We start from the raw sequence: 27,403 nt of genomic DNA, 5'->3' as shown, positions 1-27,403 counted from the left end.
TATATATATATATATATGTGTGTGTGTGTGTGTGTGTGTGTGTGTGTGTGTGTGTGTGCATATATATATACACAACAAAAAATATACACAGTTCACAATTTTCATAACTTTGGCTCTGTATGCCACCAGATTAGAATTAAAATGAAACAATCAAGATGAAATTGAAGTGCAGACTTTGAGCTTTAATTCAAGGGCTTGAACAAAAAAATAACATAAAATGCTAAGGAAATACATCCATTACACAGACCTCAAATGCTCAAATGTAATTGGACAAAAGAACATAATCATAAATAAAATTAATAATTTTTTATATTTTGTTGAGAATCCTTTGCAGGCAATGACGGCCTTAAGTCTGGAACTCATGGACATCAGCAGAGACTGGGTTTCCTCCTTTGTGATGCTTTGCCGGGCCTTTACTGCAGCTGACTTCAGCTAGTGTTTGTGGGTCTTTCTGCCTTTAGTTTTGTCTTCAGCGAGTGATCGCAGATGATGCTGTATGCTTTGGATCATGAGCTGTTCCAAGCCTTCTCCATACTTTTTTCTTCCTGTCATTCTGGTAAAGGTTGATCTTAATTATAGCCGCCCTAAGAATGCTTTTCCAGAAGTGGTCTGACTTTTTTAAAGATGTTTTTTGGCAAATCTGGCCTTGTTTGCACCTTGTGCTGAACCCTCTGTATTTGCTCTGGTGAAGTCTTCTATTGATTGTAGACTTTGACAGTAACACACCTACCTCCTGGAGAGTATTCTTCTCTTGGCTGGATGTTGTGAAAGGGTTTTTCTTTACCAAGGAGAGGATCTTCCGCTCATCCACCACTGTTGTCCCCTGCAGACGTCCAGACCTTTTTATGTTGCTGAGATCACCAGTGCGTTCTTTTTTTCTTAGAATGTACCAAACTGATGATTTGGCCACTCCTAATGTTCCTGCTATCTCTCTGATGGATTAGTTTTGTTGTTGAAGCCTAACAATTGTCTGTTTCACTTGTATGGAGAGATCCTTTGACTGCATGATGTGGGCTCACAGCAACAGCTTCCAAATGCAAATGGCACACTTATGGCGCTTTTCCACTGCGTGGTGCGACTCGACTCGGCACGGCACGGCACAGCTCAGCTCGGTTTGCATTTCCACTGCAGTTTAGTACCGCTTTAGAGTGGGCGGGATTATTCACATGTCGTTATAGTTGCGCCGCCTCAACTACCACGACTCCTGAAAAACTTTATCATTCCACATCGCCCCATCAAGCTCTCGCTGGATCCGCTCCTCTGCTATCAACAAGAGGAACGTCTGTACTTCCTCAACAGACCACGAAACCCATTTTTGGGTTTCCTTCGCTGACTGTGCTGATTTAAATCTAGCGGGTCTGTTTTGTCTCGTGTCGCAAGTGCAGTGACGCAGGTAGTGACGATTCTCTCCGGCCAATCAGTGATTAGCAGAGTTTACACGTCATGTTTTGATAACGGTACGGTTCACTTGGAACCTCAACCGAGGTGGTAATGAAAAGAGTACCAGGTACCAGGTAATGTACCCAGAGGAAAACCCCCCAAAAGTGAACCGTACCGAAACATACCATGCTGTACCATGCAGTAGAAAAGCACCATTATGGCGCTTTTCCACTGTGTGGTACGACTCGGCTCGGTACGGCTCAGTACGGCACGGCATGTTTCGGCTCGGCCACGGTTGGGTTTCCACTGCAGTTCAGTACCGCTTTAGAGTGGGCGGGATTATTCACATGTCGTTATAGTTGCTCCTCCTCTACTACCACGACTCCTAAAAAAAACTTTTTCATTCCGCGTCACCCTATCAAGCTCTCGCTGGATCCGCTCCTCTGCTATCAACGAGAGGAACGTCTGCTCTTCCACAACAGACAAAACTTTTTGGTTGTTAAAAAAGGGTGCGCTCGTTCAAAACAGTTGCGTTCGATCCTTCGCTGGCTGTGTTGATTTAAACCTAGCGGTTCTTTTGTGTTTGTGTCGCAAGTTCAGTGACGCAGGTAGTGACGATCCTCTCCGGCCAATCCGTATGATGTGGGCTCACAGCAACAGCTTCCAAATGCAAATGGCACACTTATGGCGCTTTTCCACTGCGTGGTGCGACTCGACTCGGCACGGCACGGCACAGCTCAGCTCGGTTTGCATTTCCACTGCAGTTTAGTACCGCTTTAGAGTGGGCGGGATTATTCACATGTCGTTATAGTTGCGCCGCCTCAACTACCACGACTCCTGAAAAACTTTATCATTCCACATCGCCCCATCAAGCTCTCGCTGGATCCGCTCCTCTGCTATCAACAAGAGGAACGTCTGTACTTCCTCAACAGACCACGAAACCCATTTTTGGGTTTCCTTCGCTGACTGTGCTGATTTAAATCTAGCGGGTCTGTTTTGTCTCGTGTCGCAAGTGCAGTGACGCAGGTAGTGACGATTCTCTCCGGCCAATCAGTGATTAGCAGAGTTTACACGTCATGTTTTGATAACGGTACGGTTCACTTGGAACCTCAACCGAGGTGGTAATGAAAAGAGTACCAGGTACCAGGTAATGTACCCAGAGGAAAACCCCCCAAAAGTGAACCGTACCGAAACATACCATGCTGTACCATGCAGTAGAAAAGCACCATTATGGCGCTTTTCCACTGTGTGGTACGACTCGGCTCGGTACGGCTCAGTACGGCACGGCATGTTTCGGCTCGGCACGGTTTGCGTTTCCACTGCAGTTCAGTACCGCTTTAGAGTGGGCGGGATTATTCACATGTCGTTATAGTTGCTCCTCCTCTACTACCACGACTCCTAAAAAAAACTTTTTCATTCCGCGTCACCCTATCAAGCTCTCGCTGGATCCGCTCCTCTGCTATCAACGAGAGGAACGTCTGCTCTTCCACAACAGACAAAACTTTTTGGTTGTTAAAAAAGGGTGCGCTCGTTCAAAACAGTTGCGTTCGATCCTTCGCTGGCTGTGTTGATTTAAACCTAGCGGTTCTTTTGTGTTTGTGTCGCAAGTTCAGTGACGCAGGTAGTGACGATCCTCTCCGGCCAATCCGTGATCAGCAGAGTTTACACGTCACGTTTTGGTAACGGTACGGTTCGCTTGGAACCCCAACCGAAGTGGTACTAAAAAAAGTACCAGGTACCAGGTACTGTACCCAGTGGAAAACCCCTCAAAAGTGAACCATACGGAGCGGGACCGTGCCGTACCATTCAGTGGAAAAGCACCATTAGAATCAACTCCAGACCTTTTACCTGCTTAATTGATGTAGAAATAACGAAGGAATAGCCCACATCTGTCCATAAAATGGCTTTTGAGTCAACGGTCCAATTACTTATGGTCCCTTGAATAAGGGGGGAGGGTACACAGGGCTGTACAGTGTGACATATATGTCGCACGTGCTACGAAAAAACTGGTCTGTGCGATTAATAAATTTACCACTGTAGCACGCGTGCGATACAGTTTTGCATGTTCATAACACAGCCACTTAATAGAGTGAAGTGATTTCGTTGTGCTTGTTCGTGTGTGTGAGATTGATTATACTTGGTAGTTAGGGGTGTACGATATTACGATTTTTGATCGTGGACGATTAAAATGTCTCCACAATCTGCTTTTGAAGAAATATCGTAGTATCGTGCTACAGCGCACATTCTATCAGCTGCAGTTCTGGCACCTCCTCCATCTCAATATAATGTACAACGCCACATACATTGCATTCACATCAGTGTTAGCTCAGTGGTAGAGTTACTCTCAGGGGACACTGCACTTATGCGCAATCACAAAATTACATTATTTCCATCTGCTTTAAAGCCATACCGGTTAAACGTTTAATACCCTTGCTGTTCTGCATGCGCTTTTTCTGAGTGCTTACTCATGCTTAAAAGCGCCTGATTATTGGACTAAATTGTCTTACGCGTCTGATTGATTTTGAGTATAGTACTGTCAAAAACACACATGGTTTACATATAAACACAGTTGGTTATGTCTAAAATGAAAGTAAACAGTTGAGAGAGAAATGCGTGAAGCTCTTAAAGGGACAGTAGCTACTAAACATGCTGCCACCTGTCATTAAAGGGATAGTTCACCCAAAAAATTACATTTCTGTCATTATTTACTCACTCACATTTGGTCCTAAACCTGTATTAATTTATTTCTTGTGCTGAACACAAAAGAAGATATTTTGAAGAATGTGAGTAACCAAACAGTAGCTTGTCCACACTGTTTTTTACAGTAGGAAAAAAATACAATGGAAGTCACTCTGGACCAGCAACTGCTTGGTTACCCACATTCTTAAAAAAATACTTTTATGTTCAACAGATTAAATAAACTAATTCAGGCTTAAAACAACTTGAGTAAATGATGGTATCAAAATTCAACACAATGACAGAATTGAAAGACAGATGACAGAATTTTCATTTTTGGTGAACTAATTCTTCAACAATAACTTTTATGTTCAACAGACGAAATAATCTAATTCAGGTTTAAAACAAAATTATCGTATAAAAATGAAACACTATGACAGAATTGAAAGACAGATGACAGAATTTTCATTTTTGGTGAACTATTCTTTTAATATTAATAAAACAACAAAACAGAAAAAAAATCACTCACTGCTCTTGACTGATGAACTTATCATCAAAAAAGTATAATTGATGTACAGTATATAGTGTAAATAGTGTTTTATTTTAATATTTGTTCATTAAATTTCTTGAATGTTACTGCTAAATACTGTACCTGAAAAATAAAGCACTGTTTGTTTTATTTGTATATTATGTGTATTTATAATGTATATCTTTGTTCTTATTTTCTAATAACAAGATAAAATAATGACAAAGATTTTTATCTTTGCTCACTTTGGCCTAAATGTCTGCCATTTTTTTTATTTTATATTTTGTTAAGGTGTAAGAGGTGTTATGTTTCTGCACTCTTCCATTTTTAGCAAATTAAGAAAACTCTGTCTAAAAACAATTTTTGTGATGGTTTGTATTTTTTGTGCTCTGTATGGAACATCAGTGCCTGTTTACGTGATGAACTCCATTACTTGTGTTTGTTTTCAGACATGATAACAGACGTTTTATACTTGTGCTACAACTTTTTGGCCTGTGCTACAAAACCTTCAACCTCTGTAGCACCAGTGCTATGTGAAAAAAAGTTAGCGTACAGCCCTGGTACATATTAAAGTGCTGTAATTCTTTAACCTTTCCTCCAATTGTGACGAGAATACCCTCAAATTAAAGCTCAGAGTGTACGCTTTAAGCCCATATTATATTATAACGTGATTATGTTTTGGTCATCAGCTAAAATAATAAAAATTGTGCCTGTGTCCAAAAATATATGTACCTAACTCTATATTATATAGTTTTTTTTATTATATAGAAGACTGAAGAAACTAAGCTTTGCATCACAAAAATAAATTACATCCTTTAAATATATTAACATGGAAAACAGTTATTTAAAATTGTAATAATGATTCACAATATTAATGTTTTTACTGTATTTTTGTCAAATAAATGCAGCATTGGTGAGCATAAGAGACTGCATTATTAATCTCAGATATGCTGTCTTCTTAATAAAAAGTAAATTAAATTTTAATAATTTGAATAATTTAATAATAGTACAGTGACAAATTCAAAGCCAATTGTTTATTTAATTGTTGTTAAAAAAAAATCTACAACGCAAAAATATTAAATCACCAAAAAAACAAGGCATTGTATTTAATGGTTCTTCAAGTAGCTTTAAATTCTATACAAAGGCACTAACATATAATTTTGTCCTTGTGCTTTTATGTGCCACTTTTGTAAAATTATATGCTGTTCGCCTTATTTCCTAAGAGTGTGATTGCACTGATAACTGCTCAGAGCTGTAGGAGCCAACAGGGACTTCTAATCATAGGTTTTAAATTAGCAATTTATTTTCTTTACGGGTGGTATATGCAGCGGGAACAAAACATATATATACATTGAAATGGAGGGCTATGATTCAGCCCTTGATTTCAGAAATAAACAGAACTTTTTGCTTTATTTATGAAGAATGTGACATTGTTTAAGGACTGAGCTCAGGGTGCTGTTCACTTTAAAGTTAGCTTTCTATACAAAAGAAGATGATTAAAAATGAGAACATACAAATAATGGGTCTAAAAGTCTAAGATCATTAGTGAAAATGCTCTTTATCAGTAAAATGATTGAAAGGGTTAAATGAAAAATTTACATAAATTGCAGAATGATTTAATAGTTGGTACTTCAGCTTTAATGGCAGCAACACTCATCATTGTCCGGGATAATCTGAGATGTTTCAAAGAGCATCTTGTGCTTCAATGGTAGCATGAAAATCTGACCCTTCATACAAAGTTCACATGCAAAATTGCTAATTTGAATAGTGATGTAGAAATAGGACCTGCAGAATCTGAAATAATTATTATTAAAGGTGCTGTATGTAGGATTGACACCGAATGGTTGAACTAGGTATTGCAGTCCTAATTCAAAATATTGGAGAGGGGATTTTTTCACCCGGCCCCTCCTCCTCAGATTTGACGCACATGCAGGTTGCCAGATTGACGACGCCAACAGGAACGAGCACACTTTACGATGAATGAAATTAAATACGCTGTGTTTTCCGCCAACTGGCAACCCGGGGTGACGAAATACAATTGGGTAAACTGGCAGTGGGCGGGTTTCACAAACCAAAACAGAGACCGACATTCTGGCCCCGAACGCACATTTTCAAAGGAGAATAACTGACTGTAGCATTGTTTTTCAGATAAACAAGTATGTTAACTTAGCATGTTTCTTAAATACCTGCAAACATTTTATGGTATTTTTATGCTTTAGTAGAGTCAACAACTTACATACAGCACCTTTAAGTAAAGAAAATCTATGGCATCAAATGAATATTTTTTAAAATCCTAAAACTTTCTTATTATTTTTTCATGTGGACATTTGTATACAAAATAATACCTGTGGCAAAAAAAAAAAAACGAATGATCTCCTAAGACATCAACTAAGAGCAAAGGAAGAATCTGTAATCTACACTGTAAAAAAAAATTGACATTTACGGTAAAATACCGGCAGCTGTGGTTGCCAGAACTTCACCATAAAAAATATGGTAGCAACATTTTAGGTTTTAAAGACTTAACTTAAATTCACAATAAAATACCATATTTCATTAACTGATGTAATGTTAATAAACCAACATATTGAAGTACTAATATCTGTTTTGAACCATTGTAATGCACTGATAACCACCAAAAACTGGTGGTGATGAGAAAGTCACGTGATGGACCAAAGCTAATCACAAACAGCTTTTCTATGATTACATTAAATGTAATTACATTTATTCACCGTATATAGTATGGAAACTTACTGTTAACCAGTTAACAGATTTTTACTGTAGCATTTTTACAGTCTTTTACCGTTAAAATCACAATAATTTTTTACAGTGTAGTATTTCACATGTGTCAGCTCTAGAGTTAAAAAGAAATCTCAAACTGTGCTCAGATTTTCCGAGACACCAAATTAAAAGTCAGCAATTAAAAGTCAGAGATCAGAGATCTCCAGAGACATGAAAGAGCAACCTCTAAGCAATAAAACTGTCCTCTGGATAAAAGCACTGCTACTAATGATGGCTGTAAATCTCAGCAGAGACCTCGAAAGTGTCTGGCAGCAGATTAGTCTTTGAGTTGTCATATTATTAGGACATACACTTGTTAAATTATATCAAGACTTCAAATAAGTAGTTATAATGAACAAAATGGACCTGTTAAAAAAATGGTGAACTGCCTCACACCACCAACTACCTAACTAGGCAGCTGTCTTTTAAAGCAGTATCCTAACCAGGGTAAACAGACCAAATAAGCATGAAAAATTAGACACACAAATATTGGATAAAATAGTCAAACTGTAATTGTGATTTACTATAGAATGCACTATGCCTATTGCCAGTGTTGGGGAGTAATTAGTTACACGTAACAGTGTTACGTAATTTAATTACAAAATAAATGTAACTGTAATCTGTTTCAGTTACTGAGAAAGAATGTGTAATTAAATCACAGTTACTTATGAAAATGAATATTTTCTGTAAAATCTAGGATATGTTGAATAATATCAATTTTGGATGTGCACGATGCCTCCTGCCATTTGAAGGCCTTTTAGTAAAGCGATACTATACTGATGCTTTTTATTGGCTCTCTTGTTTGAATTTGCAGTGCACCATGTCTACCAATTATCTACACTGCCACTGAAAGCTTTAGGTTACAACCTGTCTGAGAGTTGATTAATTGATTACAGTTGAAAACATCTGCTAGAAATGTAGAAAAGTAATGAAATGTAATGTTACATTACTTTAATAAAGTAACTGAAATAGTTACACTACTTTATTACATTTTAAACAGGGTAACTTGTAATCTGTAACTTATTCCAAAGTAACCTTCTCAACACTGCATATTTCCAACACTTGCATTGACGCATTGAAAAGGTTTTTGTTACACAAATTAATACTTTTATTCAGCAAGGATGGATTAAACTGATCAAAAGCGACAGCAAATACTTGCATAATGTTACAAAACATTTCTATTTTAAATAAATGCTCTTCTTTTGATTTTCTATTAATCAAAGAATCCTAAAAAAGTGTATCATGATTTTCACACAAATATAAAGTTTTCAACATCAGAAATGTTTCTTGAGCACCAAATCAGCATACAAGAATGATTTCTGAAGGATCAGGAATGTGAATTTATAGTTTTTTAATATTGTTATATATTTAAAATGTTTGGGGTCTCTGGCTATTTTATTTTATATCCATTGTCCAAACCTGTCATCGGGGGGACAGTGTGGACAGATGGTTCATTTATTTTAATTTATTTTGTTTTATTTTGATCCAGTCTCCAAACCACTTATATTTATTTTATTTTATATATTGATTTCAAATTAGTGTTGTTTTTAAATTTCCTATTTATCAGAAATTCCTTAAAAATAATGTATCAGTTTCCACAAAAATATTAAGCAGCAGAACTGTAAACATTAATAAGAAGAAAGGTATCTTGAACATTAAATCAGCATATTTAATGATGCTGAAAATTCAGCTTTGCATCAACAGAATAAATTAATTTTTAAATATCTCTAAATAGAAAACAGTTATTTTAAATTGTAATAACATTTCACATTTTTAATATGTTTTCTGTATTTTTGATCAAATAAATGAAGCCTTGGCATAAGTAACTACAAAAAAAAAAAATTACCAACCCCAAATTTTTGAACAATAATGTGTGTATAGTGTTTTAAATTACTGCTTGTGTGAGACACTCACCATGTTTTGGAGCAAAGATATCACATACTCTATATTTAAATAAACCTCACTGAGCAATGATTTGTAATCGTTTTGTTTATTTATCCACAAGAGGGGGTGGAAAAGTTTACCCGAAACTGCTACTTACGGATGGAAAGCTGATTCATGATAAGACCCGGACACAAGTGCAATGCACAATTCCATAATTCCTCTATCTGTATTTTCACCACATAGCCATCCACACGCACAGCAATGTTAAGCTATGTCTGCTACAGTGTCTGTGCCTCTGTGGAATAAAGCTGCATGGTAATGAACCTAGCTAAGGCATCGCATTTCTAACCGCCGGTTTGTTGTGTAATGCTTCAGCGAAACCCCTAAAGATACATAAACTACGTAGCCAATGTTATAATACTGGTGTGGTATATGATGGGACAGTCACGATGGGGTAAATCATGCAGGCATTTCCTTCACATCATGCAAGAGCCCCTATGAGCTCAATCACCCCACTAGTCTCTTTCCTCTTCCATGCAGTCGGGGAGTTTTTTGGCTGAGTTATTACTGATCAACATGCAATATTCATCTGAGGAGGTATTATCATTTTGCCGAGCTCCATAGCCCTTTGCCCCTTCGTGTTAGACTGGCTGAGAGATAAATTGCCTGGGGGCTGCTCCGGGCCTTGATTGCCTACCGCCGCAACTTGTCAGAGACAGGGGAAGAGGACACTTGGAAGGGAAGAGATAGCTGACACACAGGCTAGTAAGGGTGCCATGCATTTTTCATACCGCTTCCCTAATTGAGGCACCTGCGAGAGAAACTCACAGCCGTTTGCTTGCTGCCGGTGTTATTGTTGTCGTTCAGATTTACAGGGATTCGCCTGCTTTTGAAATCCAATCTCTTTTCTTCCCCAAGCAGACGAGGCCTTGATTTACCTCTTTGTGAAATGCTCAGGTGAAATCAGAATGAAAAATTTGTGGAAATGTCTTTGTTTTGGTCTAAAACTTTGCATGTGCAAGGTAAAAGTAACCCTTTCCAACTCGCAACTTAGTTTAAGTGCACTTTGGGGACATTAAATGGTGGCTGTCTATTAGAATTCAACAATCAAGCACACAAACGTGGCCTCAAAAATTTGTATAACACTTCTAGGGATGGTTTAAATTAGGGGTGGCACGATACCATTTTTTCAGAACCGATCCCAATCCGATACCAAAAGTTCTGAGTATCGGACAATACCGATACCAATCCGATACCAGCACAGTTTTTTTTTTATTGCTATACCTCAGTGTGTGTTGACCTGATCATCACTCTTTTGTGTGTTACTCACAATCTACTAAATATAGACAACTTCATTATAAAGAAAAATAACAAATTAAAAAATATATAATCATAATCAATGAGAAAAATACTATTATAAACAAGGTTAGTGGATAATTCAGCAGCAAAATTTACTATACAAAAATTATGAGTTCACAATAATTTTATAAAATCTAAACATTTAGAGAAAAAACATTATTTAGTGGGGGAAAAATAAAAGTAAATAAATCTGGTCAAATGTTACACATTGCTCTTTGTATTGTAATATATATTAATGAAAAACTTTGTTTTATAGCACAGTAATGAGGCAGCAACATAGGATAGATAAGACACAACAAGAAAGGCTATTAACAATCTTTCATTGCGCAAAAGTATTATTACATGAAAGGCTCCATTACGGAGTGGTACAAAGTGCTTATGCGCATCCCATGCGTAGAATGATGAGCTTGAAGCAACACGAAGTCACAGCGCGCAGCGCTCCGCATAGAAAAGTTCAAAGCACAAAGGGAAGAGACATTGATGTGTAGTGTATTATATCTGTGCCATAGTTTATTGAGCCTTGTCTTTTAACAGTTTTAAATTTCAGCTACTGTGCGCGTGAAGAACAATTCATAGTGCTGTCTACTCCAGTGTAGTGATCTCTAACAGACACCTGGTAGAAAGTAACATGATTTAGACTTAGCACTAAACTCAACAGCAAGATAAAGTACTTTTATGTAAAACCGCTGATGTTTATCTAACGTTACAGATCAAGTATAATAATAGGAACATTGTATCATCATTGAGAGAGTTTCGTCGTCTTGACTGTCGTAACTGAATGCGACACGCAGCTTGAATGCTGAACGGAGGATGACTGACAGCCGCAGCGGAGAGAAGGGTTTACATGAACTTCAATTTAACAACTTAAATATTAATCTGTACCTCACATTAAACTATGGAACGGTCTCAGAACACTTGAAATATAATGCATGGAAACCTTATGGTGCTTTATAATGTTTTTGTGCCTTTCGTAGGGCTTAACAATAACACCGTATAGTATATGCACAATATCGGATTTGGATCGGTCTCGTCTGACCGATACCCTGATCCAGCAGAAAGTGGCAGTATCGGAGCGATACCGATACTGAATATCGGATCGGTGCATCCCTAGTTTAAATATTACCAGCTGAGATCACAAGGACCTACTTCCATTTGCAAATCAGTTTTATCTTTAAAGTTTTTTTGTTTTATTTTAAAGTCAGTGAACACCATGTAAAAAAAACATTACAAAGCTACTAAAGCTATTCAAGTCCACCAGCAAAGCAACATAACATAAGAAATAAACCAGGTGCTCAAAAATAACACATGCTTTGTGCTGTCTCTGACACGCTTAAGAGAACATCAACATACTTATGTATGCTAAAGCTTGGCTTCTGGGAAACAAGCATCACAAAGAGTTATTTTCAACAGAACACTCGAAACCCAGTGTGATGAATCAACATATTCCATGCTTTAGTATCACTTAGAGGGCATGGGAATATTGCAGTAACTTTTTTTATGCTGCAATTTCCAAGTAGTCGATTTGTCAGTTTAATGCAACACTGCCACCTAGATGTAGCTCATGTGACATGTTCAGATGTCAGCGTTGAGGTTTTATCAGGTTTTCTGTCAACTGTTCCTGAGCATTTTTTCTGTATGTGCTTAATTTCATTTTCAAGGGATGCTAAACACCCCATAAAGTATGGTCAAAAATTCTGAACAGTTTCCATTTTTCCAATTTAATACTTTTTCCATTACACATTATATTACCAGCGGTGGAAGTAAAACTCAGAATTTCAATCATCTGTTCCAGTGTTATTTTAGTATTATAGCATTTATTCATATTTTGAATTAGTTTCATTATTATATTTTCAGTTTTCATTCTACATCATAATATTTATTTGCTTTAATTTTGTCAAAATGCAAAATCTAAGCGTTGTTTCTAGGTTTAAAGGTTTAAAATAGTTCCAAACCTATATGAGTTTCTTTCTTCTGCTGAGCACAAAAGAAGATATTTTAAGAATGCTGGTAACCAAACAGTTGACGGTAGCCATTGATTTCCATAGTAGGGGGAAAAAATACTATTGAAGTCAATGGCTACCGTGAACTTTTTAAGTTACCAACACTTTTCAAAATATCTTCTTCTGTGTTCAACAGAAGAAAGAAACTCTCACAGGTTTGGAACAAGTGGAGAGTAAGTAAATTTTCATTTTTCATCCCTTTAAATTAGCTTTTGAGTCAGATTTTCAATGTGATCTCAGACTTTTAGGCTTATATATATATATATATATATATATATATATATATATATATTAATGAGCTGTAAAATTAAAAACCTGAAAATACATCAATAAATGTAACTTGCATTACAATATTTGCCTGTTTTATCATCTGCCTGGAAAAAATATATATATATATATATATATTTTTTTTTTTTTTTTTTTTTTTTTTTTTTTTTTTTTTTATTTTTTTTTTTTTTTTTTTTTTTTTTTTTTTTTTTTTTTTTTTTTTTTTTTTTTTTTTTTTATTATATATATATATATATTATAATTTTTTTTAAGCTAGTTTATATTGCAATAATATTTCAGAGTATTACTGTTTTACTGTATTTTTGATCAAATAAAGGCAGCATTGGTGGGCACAAGAGACTTCTTCAAATACATGTTCATAATTCATAATTTTAAATAATTAACTAGCAATTAATTTAGCAATTTTGATATTTTACAAAATGCTTAATGGTATTTTATTAATGGTATTTTGATTGACCCAGGGTTATTATAGTTAACTACATCTAAAGTTAACACTATTAAAAAATGTTTTCGTTACTTTAATAAAATAAACATTGACCGAAATAAAATACACATTATATAAAAAAATTATAACTACGTATTTTATTTCAATTAGTTGCAAAAGCAACATTTCTCATTTCTATTTAATTTACTGTATGAAAATTTATATATATTAACGAAAACTGGAAATATTTACTAAAACTTTAAAAGTTACAATGAAAATTATAAAAACTAAATATATAATGGACATATTTAATAATAATAATAATAATAAAACACAACAAATGCTAAAAGGTTGCATTAAATTAAAATGAAAACAGAAAATGTGAAAAATAAAAAATAATTAAACGTATTCAAAATAACTATAATAGTATCTCAACGACACTGGTCTGACCAAAAATCTGCCACATCTGGAGCCCTTCCAAATATAAAACAGAACACATAAGCTGATACCTTATCCTGAGCCACCAGGTCCCAGTGAAAAGCTTTTGTCCTCTCTGAAAGTGGCTTGGATTTCATGGGCAGAGGAGGGGGCAAAGGGGCAGGAGGGACAGGACCTGGCACTGCTGACGGCACAGGCAACGGCGGGGGCAAAACAAACGGAGCTGGTGATGAGCACGTGGCCACTGGTGAGGTCACGGGCACTGCTGAGGGCGTCCGGTCTGGCTTGCGCACAGCTCTGCTCTGTGCTGTAAGGGTCGGCTTCGGTTCTGCTTCTGATGCTTCCAGGGAAGCGGTTTCTGGCTCTGGTGCTGCTGGAACATTCGGGGATGTTTTGGGCAAGCGTGGTCTCAGTGAATGTGGCACCGGTGGAGGTGCAAGCGGCACGTGGTTGTCCTGTGTCTTACTTTCTGACTCTGTAACATCAGTGAGATCTTTTTCAGGGGCTTCATAGAAGTGTTCAAGATGTGACTTTCTTTTCCAGTCCACACATAGCTGTTTGATCGCTTTCACCCAGGCATCTCGCTCATTTGTTATGGCCTGTGGGGTTATGTGGTCACTTTTTGGTATTCGGAACCTGACAAAAAAAAAAAGAGTGTTGTTGAGAAACATTCGGCCTCACAATCATTTTCTCTTGATTGTTACTTATTGAGAGGTCAACATCAGTCACTGAAAGTGCACTCAACTCACACAAAGTCATTCTTGTCGTTGTGCAGTGTGAAGGTGTCTGTGTTGCAGAGGGTGTCCACCCTGACATTACCGTCGGAGAGATGGATGACAAGAGCTGCCCCATCACCCCCAGTATACCTGATATCATCCACACTGGCGTAAATCTCTGAGAGACTCCAGACAGACTCGCTGGAGGAAACAGACACACCTGCATCACTGCTGGAAGACTGCTGAGTGACTGGGAACAAGGTCAGCTGACCAGTCTGAAGATTAGCCTCGTATCTAAGAGTGAAGAACAAGAGTGAATGGACCTTATAAAGCACAGTAAAAACAATAATATTGTGAAATGTTATTTTAATTTATATGAACTACTTTCTATGTCAACCTATTTTAAAATGTAATTTATTCCTGTGATCAAATACGTTTTTTTTAATAACATATTTCTATTTCAAATTTTCATATATATATATATGCTTACATATATATTTCATATATGTATGTGTGTATATATATATATATATATATACACACACACACAGTATATATACAAAGATATACACATATATACACAGAACAAGCTATTTTCGTCATAACCCACTTGACGGGCACTTGGCCTCACATCATTTAATGCACTGTGTATATATATATATATATACACAGTGCATTAAATGATGTGAGGCCAAGTGCCCGTCAAGTGGGTTATGACGAAAATAGCTTGTTATGATTATTACGGTAACCTGCAGGCAGTGCAAAAAAACAGCCTTTGAAATGATTTTCTTTAGTCTTCAGCCATTCAGTCAATCAGAGAACTCTAAAGACTGTCATTTTCTTCTTAAGAAAAAAAAATAGAATGTTCTTAAGAACAATATTTGAGAACTAGAATTTTTCAAGGATTGCACTTAAGAACATTCTTACAAACTTCATATTTACCTTAAGAAATCTCTTAACTTCTTTCATTATAAGATTTTAGTGAATCCAGCCCCTAGTTCCTATTTATGAAGTTGTTTGAGTTAGCAGAATGCCTGTCTTAGTGAGTAAGCACCACTAAAATGTTAACAAACATGGCCTAAAGATTATTTGAAAGTGATAAGATGTTTGTGACTTATGTTCCAGTCTAACTAGTATAACAACTGCTAAGCACTAGTCTACAAGCAGACAAAACAGAGTTAAAAATTTGCATACGTCTTCCATTTGAATGATGCCAGTCCTCCTCTCTGCAGTAATAGGTGGCCCTCTTTGAGGTTGTCAGGAGTTGGAGGCAAGTGTGAAGTTTGCATTTCAACAGAGTTCCCGTTCACAAGAGGGCTGTATATGTTACTGTAGATGACCCGATTTACCAGCTGCATGATCTGAAGGTCATCAGAAACACAGTTTGATCTATTATCTTCAAATAAGCATGCAAACTCATAATAATAATGATTTAGAAAGGACAGCAGATTTGCTATGTATTTAATTTAAAGAAATATTTTTTACTAGAAATGTACTCACCCTCAGGCCATCCAAGATACAAGAGTTTATTTGTTCATCAGAACAGATTTAGAGAAATGTAGCATTACATCACTGGCTCACCAATGGACTTCTGCAGTGAATGGGTGCCGTCAGAATAAGAGTCCAAACAGCTGATATAAATAATCCACAAGTAATCCATATGACTCCAGTCCATCAATTAACATTCTATGTTTGTAAGAAACAAATCCATCATTAAGGCATTTTAAATTTAAACCACTGCTTACTGGCTCACCAATGGACCTCTGCAGTGAATGGGTGCCGTCAGAATAAGAGTCCAAACAGCTGATATAAATAATCCACAAGTAATCCATATGACTCCAGTCCATCAATTAACATTCTATGTTTGTAAGAAACAAATCCATCATTAAGGCATTTTAAATTTAAACCACTGCTTTTGGCCAAAATATGAGTTGATAATCTATTATTTTGCTTTCTCCAGTGGAATAGTCTAGAAAATGTACCAACATCTATGTTTAGAACTGTTTTGGACTGTTGTCAGGTATGCTTGATCTGTGCATATTTGTCTCCTGATTTAGACGGGATAACTTTTTCACTGGAAAAAATAACATTATGAAAAAAGGACTTTTTGCTGGAAGCAATGGTTTGAAGTTGAGAAAAAATAGCCTTAATAAAAGGATTTGTTTCTTACAAACATGCAGCTTTTCACTTCACAAAATGTTAATTGATGGACTGGAGTCGTATGGATTACTTGTGGATTATTTTTATCAGCTGTTTGGACTCTCATTCTGACGGCACCCATTCACTGCAGAGGATCCATTGGTGAGCAAGTGATTTAGTAATGCTACATTTCTCCAAATCCAGTGAATAAACAAACTCATCTACATCTTGGATGGCCTGAGAGTGAGTAAATTAGCATTTTTGGGTGAACTATTCCTTTAATGATCTGGTAGAGAACTGAAATTCAATCCCCGTAGCATGTGATGTTCTTACCTGCTGCTTGTCCTCTAAGGACGCAGCTTCCAGCTCATAGTCAGACCGATCTCTAAACGAAATCGAGAACCTGGTACCTGGTGCATCATGGCAGTTTTTCACCTCAGAAAAACAGAGCTGCCGTTTCACAATGCCTTTCTCAATGCTGCACAAAAGGCTTGTGCTGAAATCAATCTGATGCAAAAAGGTGTGCATTTGTTATATGTGGTTTCTAAAGACCAGAGCTGTATAAAAGCAGTTCAGTGTGTAGATACACACCTGCAACACCCGTTTCTGCCATATGTAGCGGTTGAACTTACGAACACTGAAGTTGTACTGTGACTGTTTTTCCTGCAACAGAGATATCAATGATAATGTCAAACAAAGAGTTCAAGAAATAACTAATAATACTTCCTCTTTGCAAAATGTCACTTTACAAAACTCGACTAGGACTGATTACAACCACAGAGAGCCGCTCATAATATTAGGGCTAGTACCACGAAGACTGGTTGAACAACAAATCATTTCCTTAAAAAGAACTGTCAAAACATTTCAAAGCTCTTAAGAAAAATATGTGACTAATTCAGTCCAGCTGTGCTCTGAATGACTTACACACCCATTTTGCTGACCTATTTTATGATAAAAAAAAAAATTTTACTCAAAACAAAGGCATATTTAAAACGTTGATAAGATCTTCAAATCTTCATTTAACATGAAGGTCAGGAGTTTTAAACATAGCCCATACTGCACCTCCAGCTCAAAGTTCCTCTGCTTGTGCAATGTGCCATTGTTAGCCCGAATCAGAGCTTCATCGATACTCATTTTGCCTGATTTCACCCAGTTCATGACATTCAGCTGCATTTCGTTGCTAAGCTGTAGAAACAATGAGAGGTTAAGTCAAGAGCTGTGATTATTCTTAAGACAAGCACATGCAGTCTCCATGCAACATTGTTTGGTAACAATTAACTCGCTTACAACAAACTGTTGAAATGAGGAAGTTTAACTTTTTTTATGATAGTTCACATCAGAATGATTTGTGGACACCAATTTATATGACACGTGGTTGCGCTTCTTGTAAATTTGAACTTTTTATTACACATTATAGAGACAGACAATGTTTTTTTTTTCTTTTGTTTAATGTCATCAGCTGTCAATCAGTGAGGGAGATTAAACGCACTCATTTGTTCATGAAAGTGAGAACACAGCTTATTTGTAACAAATTCACACCATTACATTCATTTACAGCCCTTTCAAATGTTTTTGACATTTGATACCCATTTTGTGTATTTAAATAAACAGTTTATTTAAAAGATTATCTGTTCTATTTCAACAAAGTTGTAGTTAAACAGTTTTTTTTCACTGAATACTTGCTAAATAAACCTGTTATTTTGAAAGAAAAAAAAGCCAAGAAAAGGTCCTTACCTGAGGAACATGCACTGTCTTTCTGTAATTCATGCTTCTTCATTGGACTTCAGGAGATCAAAACATTTCAGATCACCCATCAAGTGTTGTCAAATAGTAAACTGACTGAGGATTGCAGACATCTGAAAAGGGATGCGTGTTTATGTGAGAGAAAACTAGGTATGCTTGTATGGCATGCAGATTTATTACTAGGTAACTTCCTTATATGCGGCTTACCTGAAGGAAAAAAAACAAAACAGAAAAAGATGAAGTCATACACCTCCACCCTTTATCTGACTTCTCATCTTTCTGTGGGACACGCAATGTCCGTCCCTCAGCTGCAGAGTCAGAGTCATTCTCTGCTGTTGTCTCCATATATAGTTGGTTGTACTCTCAAATTTGACGAGTAAAATAAAACATGGATATCGGAATATGTCTCAAATTTGTAACACAATTCAACCGTTAGATTGTCGTACAGCTGACACAAACTAATCACTACGGCGCTGCAGTCAATTACACTTTAAAGGGGTCCACTGGATGCAACAAATGCCTCGTTTATAATGGGTTTTAATGTTTATGTCTGTAGCTCCGGCCGGACAGGGCATCACAGTATGGTGAGGGGCGTAACATTTCCGTCTCACGCTTGAGGTATTCGGCCAATCACAACGCACTGGATAGCTGGCCAATCACAGCACACCTCGCTTTTCAGACCGATGAGCTTTGTAAAAATCGACACGCTTCAGAAAGGCGGGGCATAGAGGAGAAACAATAATGTACAGTATGTGGAAAGTAATGTGTTTTTTTAACCTTAAACCGCATAAACACATTTCATTACATCAAATACACAAAATAATGTTCTTTTTAGCAACATCATATGACCCCTTTAAATAGGGTGGCTATATGTGCCATTTATAAGGGACACGTCCTGGACAGGATTTTTATATTGCCTAAAACATTCAAAGTAGTTTGACCAATAATGTGAAGGTATTGTACATAATCGACCAATCGTGGCGCGTCGCGCGTGAGAAGGTGAGAACGATCAAAGCGATGAAATACGTGCAAGAGTTTGTTCGTTCGTTCGACTTGAAGCTGCGCACCGATCATCGTAAGACACCAAAGTACCGCGAGAGCGATTTAAAAGCACAAGGAGCCGTCTGCTCTGCTCTCTATAGCTCTCGTGAAATAATGCCATACAAAGATCGATCTGCATAGTGCAAACAGCCAAAACCTGGATATTTTAGGTAATATAGAAATACTGGCAAGGGTACGTCCCCTAAAAATGGCCCGTATGGTCATCCTAACTTTAAGTAAAGTGCAAACTATAGTGTGATTATTAAAGTGGCATGATTCAAATCAGTTACTGCATTTAAACAATCAGCATGGTTTGACAGTTGGTGGTTGCCATTGACTTCCATAGTATTTTTTTGTCCTACTATGGAAGTCAATGGCAACCACCAACTGTTTGATTACCAGTAATCTTCAAAATAGCTTATTTTATGTTCGACTTAAGAAAGCAACTCATACAGGTTTGGAACGACATGAGGGTGCAGTACATGAAGACAGAATTTTCATTTTTGGGTGAACTGTCCCTTTAAATGGACTACTGTAATGTTTAGAGCATGGAAGCCCAACCTGTTAATGTAAAGACACAATTCAATTAAATAAAGAAATACTTAAAAAAAAACAAGTTGAAGTCAAGAACAGTGTCTCATAGATCCTTCCTGAGCCTAAATCCGTATATTTCTGTCTCACTCTGAATTTTTTTCTCACAGAAAAAAAAAGAAAAAACTTATTTTAACACAAAATTCAATCAGAATTGTGAAATCAGCGATTAAACGTCAGACAATTAAAAAAAACATGTAATAGCCTAATGCAAATAAAACTGTAAACAGACACAGGCTTGTCTTTCTTCAATGATTTTATCAGCGGGGTGAAGATCTGCAGCGCCTCTTACTGTTTAGACCGAGAAGAGACTCGGAACTAGATTTATTGCGGATGAATCTCACTTTCATTTCTGTAAAAAGATCTGCTTTGAGACATGCAAAGGGACTGTCCTGGCCTGGGTCACACCGTCCGGAGCGAAGAACACTAACTGTTATCTGTGAGTATTTTCTCTCTCTTTTTTTGTGATTTTACCTACGGTTTCCTAAATTCGATTTTTTAAAATAGTTTTTTTACCTGTTTATAAACGTCTTAAAAAGTTATTTTTTAATTAAATTGTTATATCATGAAAATTAACCAAAATGAGTACTCACATATCTTACCTCGACAAACCAACAGATTCTCCTCAGGCAGACGGTCAGAAAAAATAACCGTTGAAATTTAAAAATCTGAGATTCCCGCTTCAGGATCGTGACGGTTGTCCAGGCGATTTGTAGCTGTGCATCGAGAGATATAGCTTAACTCGATATTTGCCACTGTAATAAAAAGGAACAAAATAAAACGACATATCTTCCAGAAGTTTCTTTCACTATGATGGCTATGTTGCAGTGGATATTCATGAAAGTAGTGAAAGACTTTAGTGAAGGTTAATCTTAACCGAAGAAGAACCAAAGCCTCTATAAGCAGATATTCATTCAATGGAAACTAGTGATAGCAGCTGATATTCAGGTAAGCCATATGATGCAAATGTAAGCGCCCATATTCCAACTCTGAAATATCAGAATATTTCATATATGTTTGGTTGAGAAAGTAGTGAAAGACTTTAGTGAAGGTTAATCTTAACCGAAGAAGAACCAAAGCCTCTATAAGCAGATATTCATTCAATGGAAACTAGTGATAGCAGCTGATATTCAGGTAAGCCTTATGATGCAAATGTAAGCGCCAATTCCATCTCTGAAATATCAGAATATTTCATATATGTTTGGTTGTAAAGCAAATTTTCGAGATGTGTTGTGAATGAATGATTGAATGAAAAACAGTCCAGTAAAATTACAGTAAATTATAACTGGTGTTTATTTTGTGGCTAGAAATATATTGCGGGCCAACTGTTTTATAAATAACAATTTTACCGTTTTGCTGTGCTACCGTTCATTATGAAAATGTTGTTGCAAAGACCTATACAGTTTCTGAATTAAAGTTTTCTTATATAGGACAGAGATGACAATCAAGTACTTTGACATACGGTAAATTGCTGTTTCTAGGCACTGCAGTATTTCATTTTAAAACATCAAATGTATTTTTGTTTTGTTACCTTATCTATGACATGAATTTAAACACAAGCCCAGATATGACCGTGGTTCGACTTTTGTTTTTACGAAAAGGAAAATGTACAAGTTAACACACAAGTTAGACCAGTTTATTATAATGAATGATAAGTGTTGTTAGTAACTGTTGCCATACCTGCCGTATGTGGTATATTGTTACAAAGCTGTATATGCCCATATCCGCTTATTAGGTCGTGACGTAAGAAATGCTGTTTCCGGGTCCAAGCCTCAACTCACTTCACTTGAGAATCTCAACAGCCGTTTATGAGCACTGTTTATTCATATTAAACATTTAAAAACTTGCGGTGTGCACTACAGTCTTCGTGCTCATAAAGCGCCCAGACACAAATCATTTTTATATTTATTTATTTATATTTTCATTGTCTGGCTATCTGGGATTTAGGTATGGAGTTAAAGGTTAGGATTATAATTTGTTTGTTAGTTTTATATTACACTGTGAGTGTATATAAGCACCGTTTGTTGTTTTCTTGTGGCATCCCATAGAGCGTTTGGACCCGGAAGCGGTGACGTATATGACGTCTGACTTATTAACAAGTGGATAGCCAGGCAAAGCCCTGGCCATATCAGTAAACAGTATTAGCATTATCTACACCGTTCAATTCAGCATTGTAGAGGGTCTTGTTTGCCTTTTCAGCCATGGCATCCTCCAGTGGTCCTCTAAATGAGGAGCTCCAGTGCGCCATCTGTCTGGATGTGTTCAATGATCCAGTCACCACTCCATGTGGACACAACTTCTGCAGAACCTGCCTAAACAAATGCTGGAAAACCAATCCAGGCTGTTTCTGCCCAATCTGTAATGAAAAATTCAGCAAAAGACCTCATCTCAAGATTAATACAACACTCAGAGAGGTTGTGCAACACTTTAAGGAGAAGCTTGAGCTAGGAAGATCTGATGTGTTCTGTGACATCTGTGATGAAAGAAAGCAGAAAGCCCTTAAGTCCTGCTTGATGTGTCAAAGCTCTTACTGTGAAACTCACCTGAAACCACATCACAGAGTCCCGCGTCTAAAGAAACACACGCTGATCGATGCTGTGGAAAATCTGGAGCATTATATATGCCAGAAACACGAGAGACCATTGGAGTTGTTCTGCAGAGATGACCAGATGTGTGTGTGTCTGTCCTGCACCGAAGGAGACCACAGGAATCACATCACTGTTCCTATAGAGGAGGAGAGTCAAGAGAAGAAGGCAAGAAATACAAACACTATAAAAGACCCAATGAAATGCAATGTGTGTTGACAGATTGAAGATCTCACCCGTCTTTCATTCCATCTGCTAGAAGTTGATTTTGTCAGGTTTTTTCAAATACAAGTTACCCTTCGAACTGTCAGAAATGGATTAAAAGATACAAAAACACAATTTTGAATTCCTGGGGCCTTTAAATGTTTTTTTTTTAACCGCGTCTAAAGAAACACACGCTGATCGATGCTGTGGAAAATCTGGAGCATTATATATGCCAGAAACACGAGAGACCATTGGAGTTGTTCTGCAGAGATGACCAGATGTGTGTGTGTCTGTCCTGCACCGAAGGAGACCACAGGAATCACATCACTGTTCCTATAGAGGAGGAGAGTCAAGAGAAGAAGGCAAGAAATACAAACACTATAAAAGACCCAATGAAATGCAATGTGTGTTGACAGATTGAAGATCTCACCCGTCTTTCATTCCATCTGCTAGAAGTTGATTTTGTCAGGTTTTTTCAAATACAAGTTACCCTTCGAACTGTCAGAAATGGATTAAAAGATACAAAAACACAATTTTGAATTCCTGGGGCCTTTAAATGTTTTTTTTTTTTTTATCAATATTCAAAGCTAATTTGAGATAAATGCTTCTGTGTTTTTCTGTTTTGTAGAATCAGATCGTAAAGACACAGACATGTTTGCAGCAGATGATCCAGGACAGAATGAAGAAGATTCAAGAGATCCAGCACTCAGTAGAGCTGAGAAAGGTGAATAGAAGATAAAATAATGTAAAATTAATAGTGTTCTAACATTTCTATCTGCTTTATAATGGTTTTGAATGAACCCATATTTAAATAAACTTATTCAATTTAAATTAAATACAATTTAAATTCATATAGATGAATCTTATAATTGATCTCACAGAAAGAGAAATCAACCAGTGTTGAGCTCTTCAAAGATCTAAGCCGCTCCTTTGAGAAATGTCAGTCTGAGCTGCTGGAGAAAATGGAGAAGCAGCAGAAATCAACAGAGAAACAGGCCAAAGATCTCACTAAAGAGCTGCACCAGGAAATCTCTGAGCTAAAGAGGAGACACACGGAGCTGGAACAGCTCTCACAGACTGAGGATGATCTCCACCTCCTACAGGTCTGTGAACATCTCATTAATGATAAAGCATATGCGTTATAAAACGCTTTTCATGCTGATACATTTCTTCTATCTCCTGCTGTAGATTTACTCATCCATTTGCACTTCTATACGAACTAAAAACTGGACGGAGATCAGTACTGACTTTAATACGAATGTGTGCACTCTCAATAAAGCTCTAATTCAGCTGAAGGAATTAGAAATTGTACATAAAAATCTTGGTCAAACTGGTAAGTCAATATTAAATTCCGTGTATAAACTACATTTGTTCACGGGCTAAATGCAGCTGCAGCTCTATTGATGGCATGTGACATGCTTTTCAGAGGAAATAAATGTGGACACATTGATTAGTTTGTAAAATTAAAGTTTAGAGTAGAATTTAAAGTAAACACACTTACACATTGAAGTCAATGAATGAACATTTTAAAAAATACTTTCAATTTCAAATAAGAGTAAATGTTTTTGAATATAACCATAGCACCTTTTATCGTAAAATTATGTTTTAGCATACAACTGGTGATACAATTGCCCATTTATGGTGTAACAGTAAATAAACCATACTGATTTTCCACCAACAGTGACATAAATAGGCCAAGTGCAACTCTTGATTTTTTTTTCTTCATTTTTACAAACTGAGGGACAAGTCAGCATAATTGTCTGAGGTCAACGGATTCAGCAATATGTAATAGTTGTTGCTCAGTCTCATTGTCATTTGTGTCCACAGTGTTGAAGATGATGCAGCAGTATGCAGGTACAGTCTGTGAGCTGCACTTCTCTTATACACTTGCTTTGCATTTATAAACTAATTTTCTGAATGCTTCTTCATATTCTCTGATCTCTCTCTTAGTGGATGTGACTCTAGATCCCGATACAGCTTATCCTGAACTCATCTTGTCTAAGGATGGAAAACAAGTCCGTCATGGAAACATTAAGCAGAACCTTCCTAACTATCCAAAGAGATTTGATTCATGTTTAGATATTCTGGGAAAAGAGGCGTTCTCTTCAGGGAAATTTTATTTTGAGGTTCAGGTGAAGGGCAAGGCTGAGTGGGATTTAGGAGTGGCCAGAGAATCCATAAATAGGAAGGGGAAGGTCAGACTGAGTCCTGAGGATGGATGCTGGACTTTGGTTCTGAGAAATGAGAATCAGTATAAAGCTTGTGAAAATCCCTGTGTCTCTTTGTCTCAGAGAGAGACGCTTGAGAAGGTTGGTGTGTTTGTGGATTATAAGGAGGGTCTGGTCTCTTTTTATGACGTGGAGTCCAGCTCTCATATCTACTCTTTCACTGGTCAGTCTTTCACTGACAAACTCTATCCATTCCTCAGCCCATGTTATAATGATGAAGGTAAAAACTCAAGCCCACTGATCATTTCACCTGTCATTTCAAATAAATGAATATACATTCCAAACATGAAGCACTTGATCTGAAAGATTAAATATGCATATGTTGTTATTTAATTAAAGGACAAGAAAAAATAAATGTGCTTGCTAAATTCAAAGTAACAAGGCTTTGAATCTAATATCCATGATCAAGATTATACAACATTTCTAGCCAATCACATTAGATTTAAAACCCATGTGACTAATCTGGAGTCAGGTGAAAATGGCATGTCGTGTCATGTCAACGTCATGAAATGTAAAAAATTTGTGCTACTTGTTACATGTTCGTGCTGCTTGTTACATGTCCCAAATTAAGACTAGTGGATCATTGACGTACAGTGATGATGAGGTCTGGTGTATGCAGTCTGAGGTTGAACTGTGTGGCCAGAATCTGTTTGGTCTGATTGGGAGCGCCCTGGGTCCACCGGATAGTTCATGTACTCCTTATACTGCAGAGTCCAACGAAGAGACTTAGCTGAAGGGAGACAAGTAAACATGCCATTAATGACAATGAAAAAAAATAATAATAATAATCGTTGATCATTTTGCATAGCAGTGCCTGTTTTGATTTAAAGCAACAGCTTTGTTTGGAAGAAATTAAAACTAAACTAACTTTTCACTACATAACATTTTCCATTCTCGCTGCTCATAAGACTGACATATAGTAACCATTTGTCAAAAAAACTTTTCTCTTTTTAAATGTTGCACTATAAATATTTGTTCACCCCCTCACTTGCTTTCAGTCATCCTTCATTGCCATCACTTTCACTGCACATTTATATTCATGATGCAAACAACTACATTTTGAGCCATTGTCTTTTTGCAATTTCTCAAATGAATGGAAATTCAACCAATTCCTCAAACATTAGGTGCAATAGCTTGATTGTTTTGTGCTTTTTTCCCTCTAAAAAAACTAAATTTATGGAAAACAGATGCAACATAAGCTAATGAAGATCCATGAATCCCAGGCCTCATCACCAAGTGATTTTTGACAAATGCAGCAACCAATTCAGACATTTTGGGACATAATAACCAGAAAAAGAGTCTCTGGTGGGACTGTTTGATAGTCAAACTCCACTCACTCTTTTGCAGTTTGAGGTCGAGAGGAATCCAGTCCTTTTTCAAGGTGGCTTTTAGCACTCCAGTGAAGTACATGACCATCACTTCATACAACAGACTAGCCTTGCGCTGCTTTGATCTTTTGTTCTTCAAGACGGTGGAGAGTTACAAGGTCCATGACGATCTCAAGGTTCACGTCGGTGGGGGACAGATACAAAGTCTGCAATTTTAGGACAGTTCTAAATGCAGTTTATAACCCTGATTTTTGTGAATATGTATATTAATAAACATTAAAAGGTTAGTTCACCCAAAAATGAAAATTAGCCCATGAATTACTCACCCTCAAGTCATCCTAGGTGTATATGACTTTCTTCTTTCAGACGAATCCAGTCAGAGTTATATAAAAAATTGTCTTTGATCTTTCAAGCTGTTTAATGCCACTCAGAGAGTGTTGCATGCATCAGTCCAAAAGAGGTTAAATAAAAAATGCCCATCCATTAAAAAAAAAAGTCCCTCACACGGCCCCGGGGGGGTGTACAAAGTCCTCCTGTAGCGAATTGATGCTTTTTTGAAAGAAAAATATCCATATTCAAAACTTAATAATCACTTTAATGTAGCTCGCGCTCACTTTTGTACACTGGAAGCAGTTCCGGGCTGATGACGTATGAGGTCAGTGCTGCCCATGCGCCGGTGAGTCTTGTGAAAACCAACGTTTGTTAACAGGAGCAAAGGAAGCAAAGTTTCCTTACTTTAGCAAAGGAAAACCAGTCTAATTTTGGCTTATATCGAAATCCTCCGACATTCTTCTTTACAAATCCTTGTTTTGTACTTATAATAAGTGACCGTTGTTTTGTTTTCTGCGTTCGTCACTTCTGAGCGGCGCATGCGCAAAGCCAAACTCATACGTTATCCGCCCGGAACGTCTTCCATGTACAACAGTGAGCGCAAGCTAGATTAAATAGATTATTACGTTTTGAATATGGATATTTTTCTTACAAAAACGCACTGATTCGCTACAGGAGGCCTTTATTCACCCCCCGGAGTCGCGTGAGACACTTTTTTGTTATATATATATATAGATGGGCGCTT

General features: G+C 36.9%; 1 protein-coding gene and 1 pseudogene across 1 annotated transcript; one reads left to right on the top strand and one right to left on the bottom strand.

The window, feature by feature from the left end:
• LOC107562252 (formin-A-like) overlaps positions 1 to 18,375 on the bottom strand; it is a 45,640-nt pseudogene extending 27,265 nt beyond the window's left edge.
• A 3,544-nt stretch (positions 18,376 to 21,919) lies between these two features.
• On the top strand, positions 21,920 to 25,286 carry LOC107562264 (zinc-binding protein A33-like). The gene is made up of 6 exons (XM_016246880.1): positions 21,920 to 22,736; positions 23,401 to 23,496; positions 23,654 to 23,875; positions 23,961 to 24,105; positions 24,600 to 24,626; positions 24,723 to 25,286. The coding sequence occupies exons 1-6, from the start codon at positions 22,185 to 22,187 to the stop codon at positions 25,268 to 25,270; spliced, it is 1,590 nt and encodes a 529-aa protein (XP_016102366.1). The 5' UTR covers positions 21,920 to 22,184; the 3' UTR covers positions 25,271 to 25,286.
• The last annotated feature ends 2,117 nt before the right edge of the window (positions 25,287 to 27,403 follow it).

This window comes from Sinocyclocheilus grahami, unplaced genomic scaffold, assembly GCF_001515645.1.
Source record: "Sinocyclocheilus grahami isolate Dianchi unplaced genomic scaffold, SAMN03320097.WGS_v1.1 scaffold815.1, whole genome shotgun sequence".
NCBI classification, from domain to species: Eukaryota; Metazoa; Chordata; class Actinopteri; order Cypriniformes; family Cyprinidae; genus Sinocyclocheilus; species Sinocyclocheilus grahami.
The sequence above is the reverse complement of the archived record's forward strand: the minus strand, read 5'-3'. Positions and strand labels throughout refer to the sequence as shown.

Coding starts and splice junctions, on each gene's coding strand:
- LOC107562264 (XM_016246880.1), top strand. CDS start 22,185: ATGGCATCCTCCAGTGGTCCTCTAAATGAGGAGCTCCAGTGCGCCATC. Junction 23,497..23,653: donor ACTCAGTAGAGCTGAGAAAG/GTGAATAGAAGA, acceptor TTGATCTCACAG/AAAGAGAAATCAACCAGTGT. Junction 23,876..23,960: donor ATGATCTCCACCTCCTACAG/GTCTGTGAACAT, acceptor CTCCTGCTGTAG/ATTTACTCATCCATTTGCAC.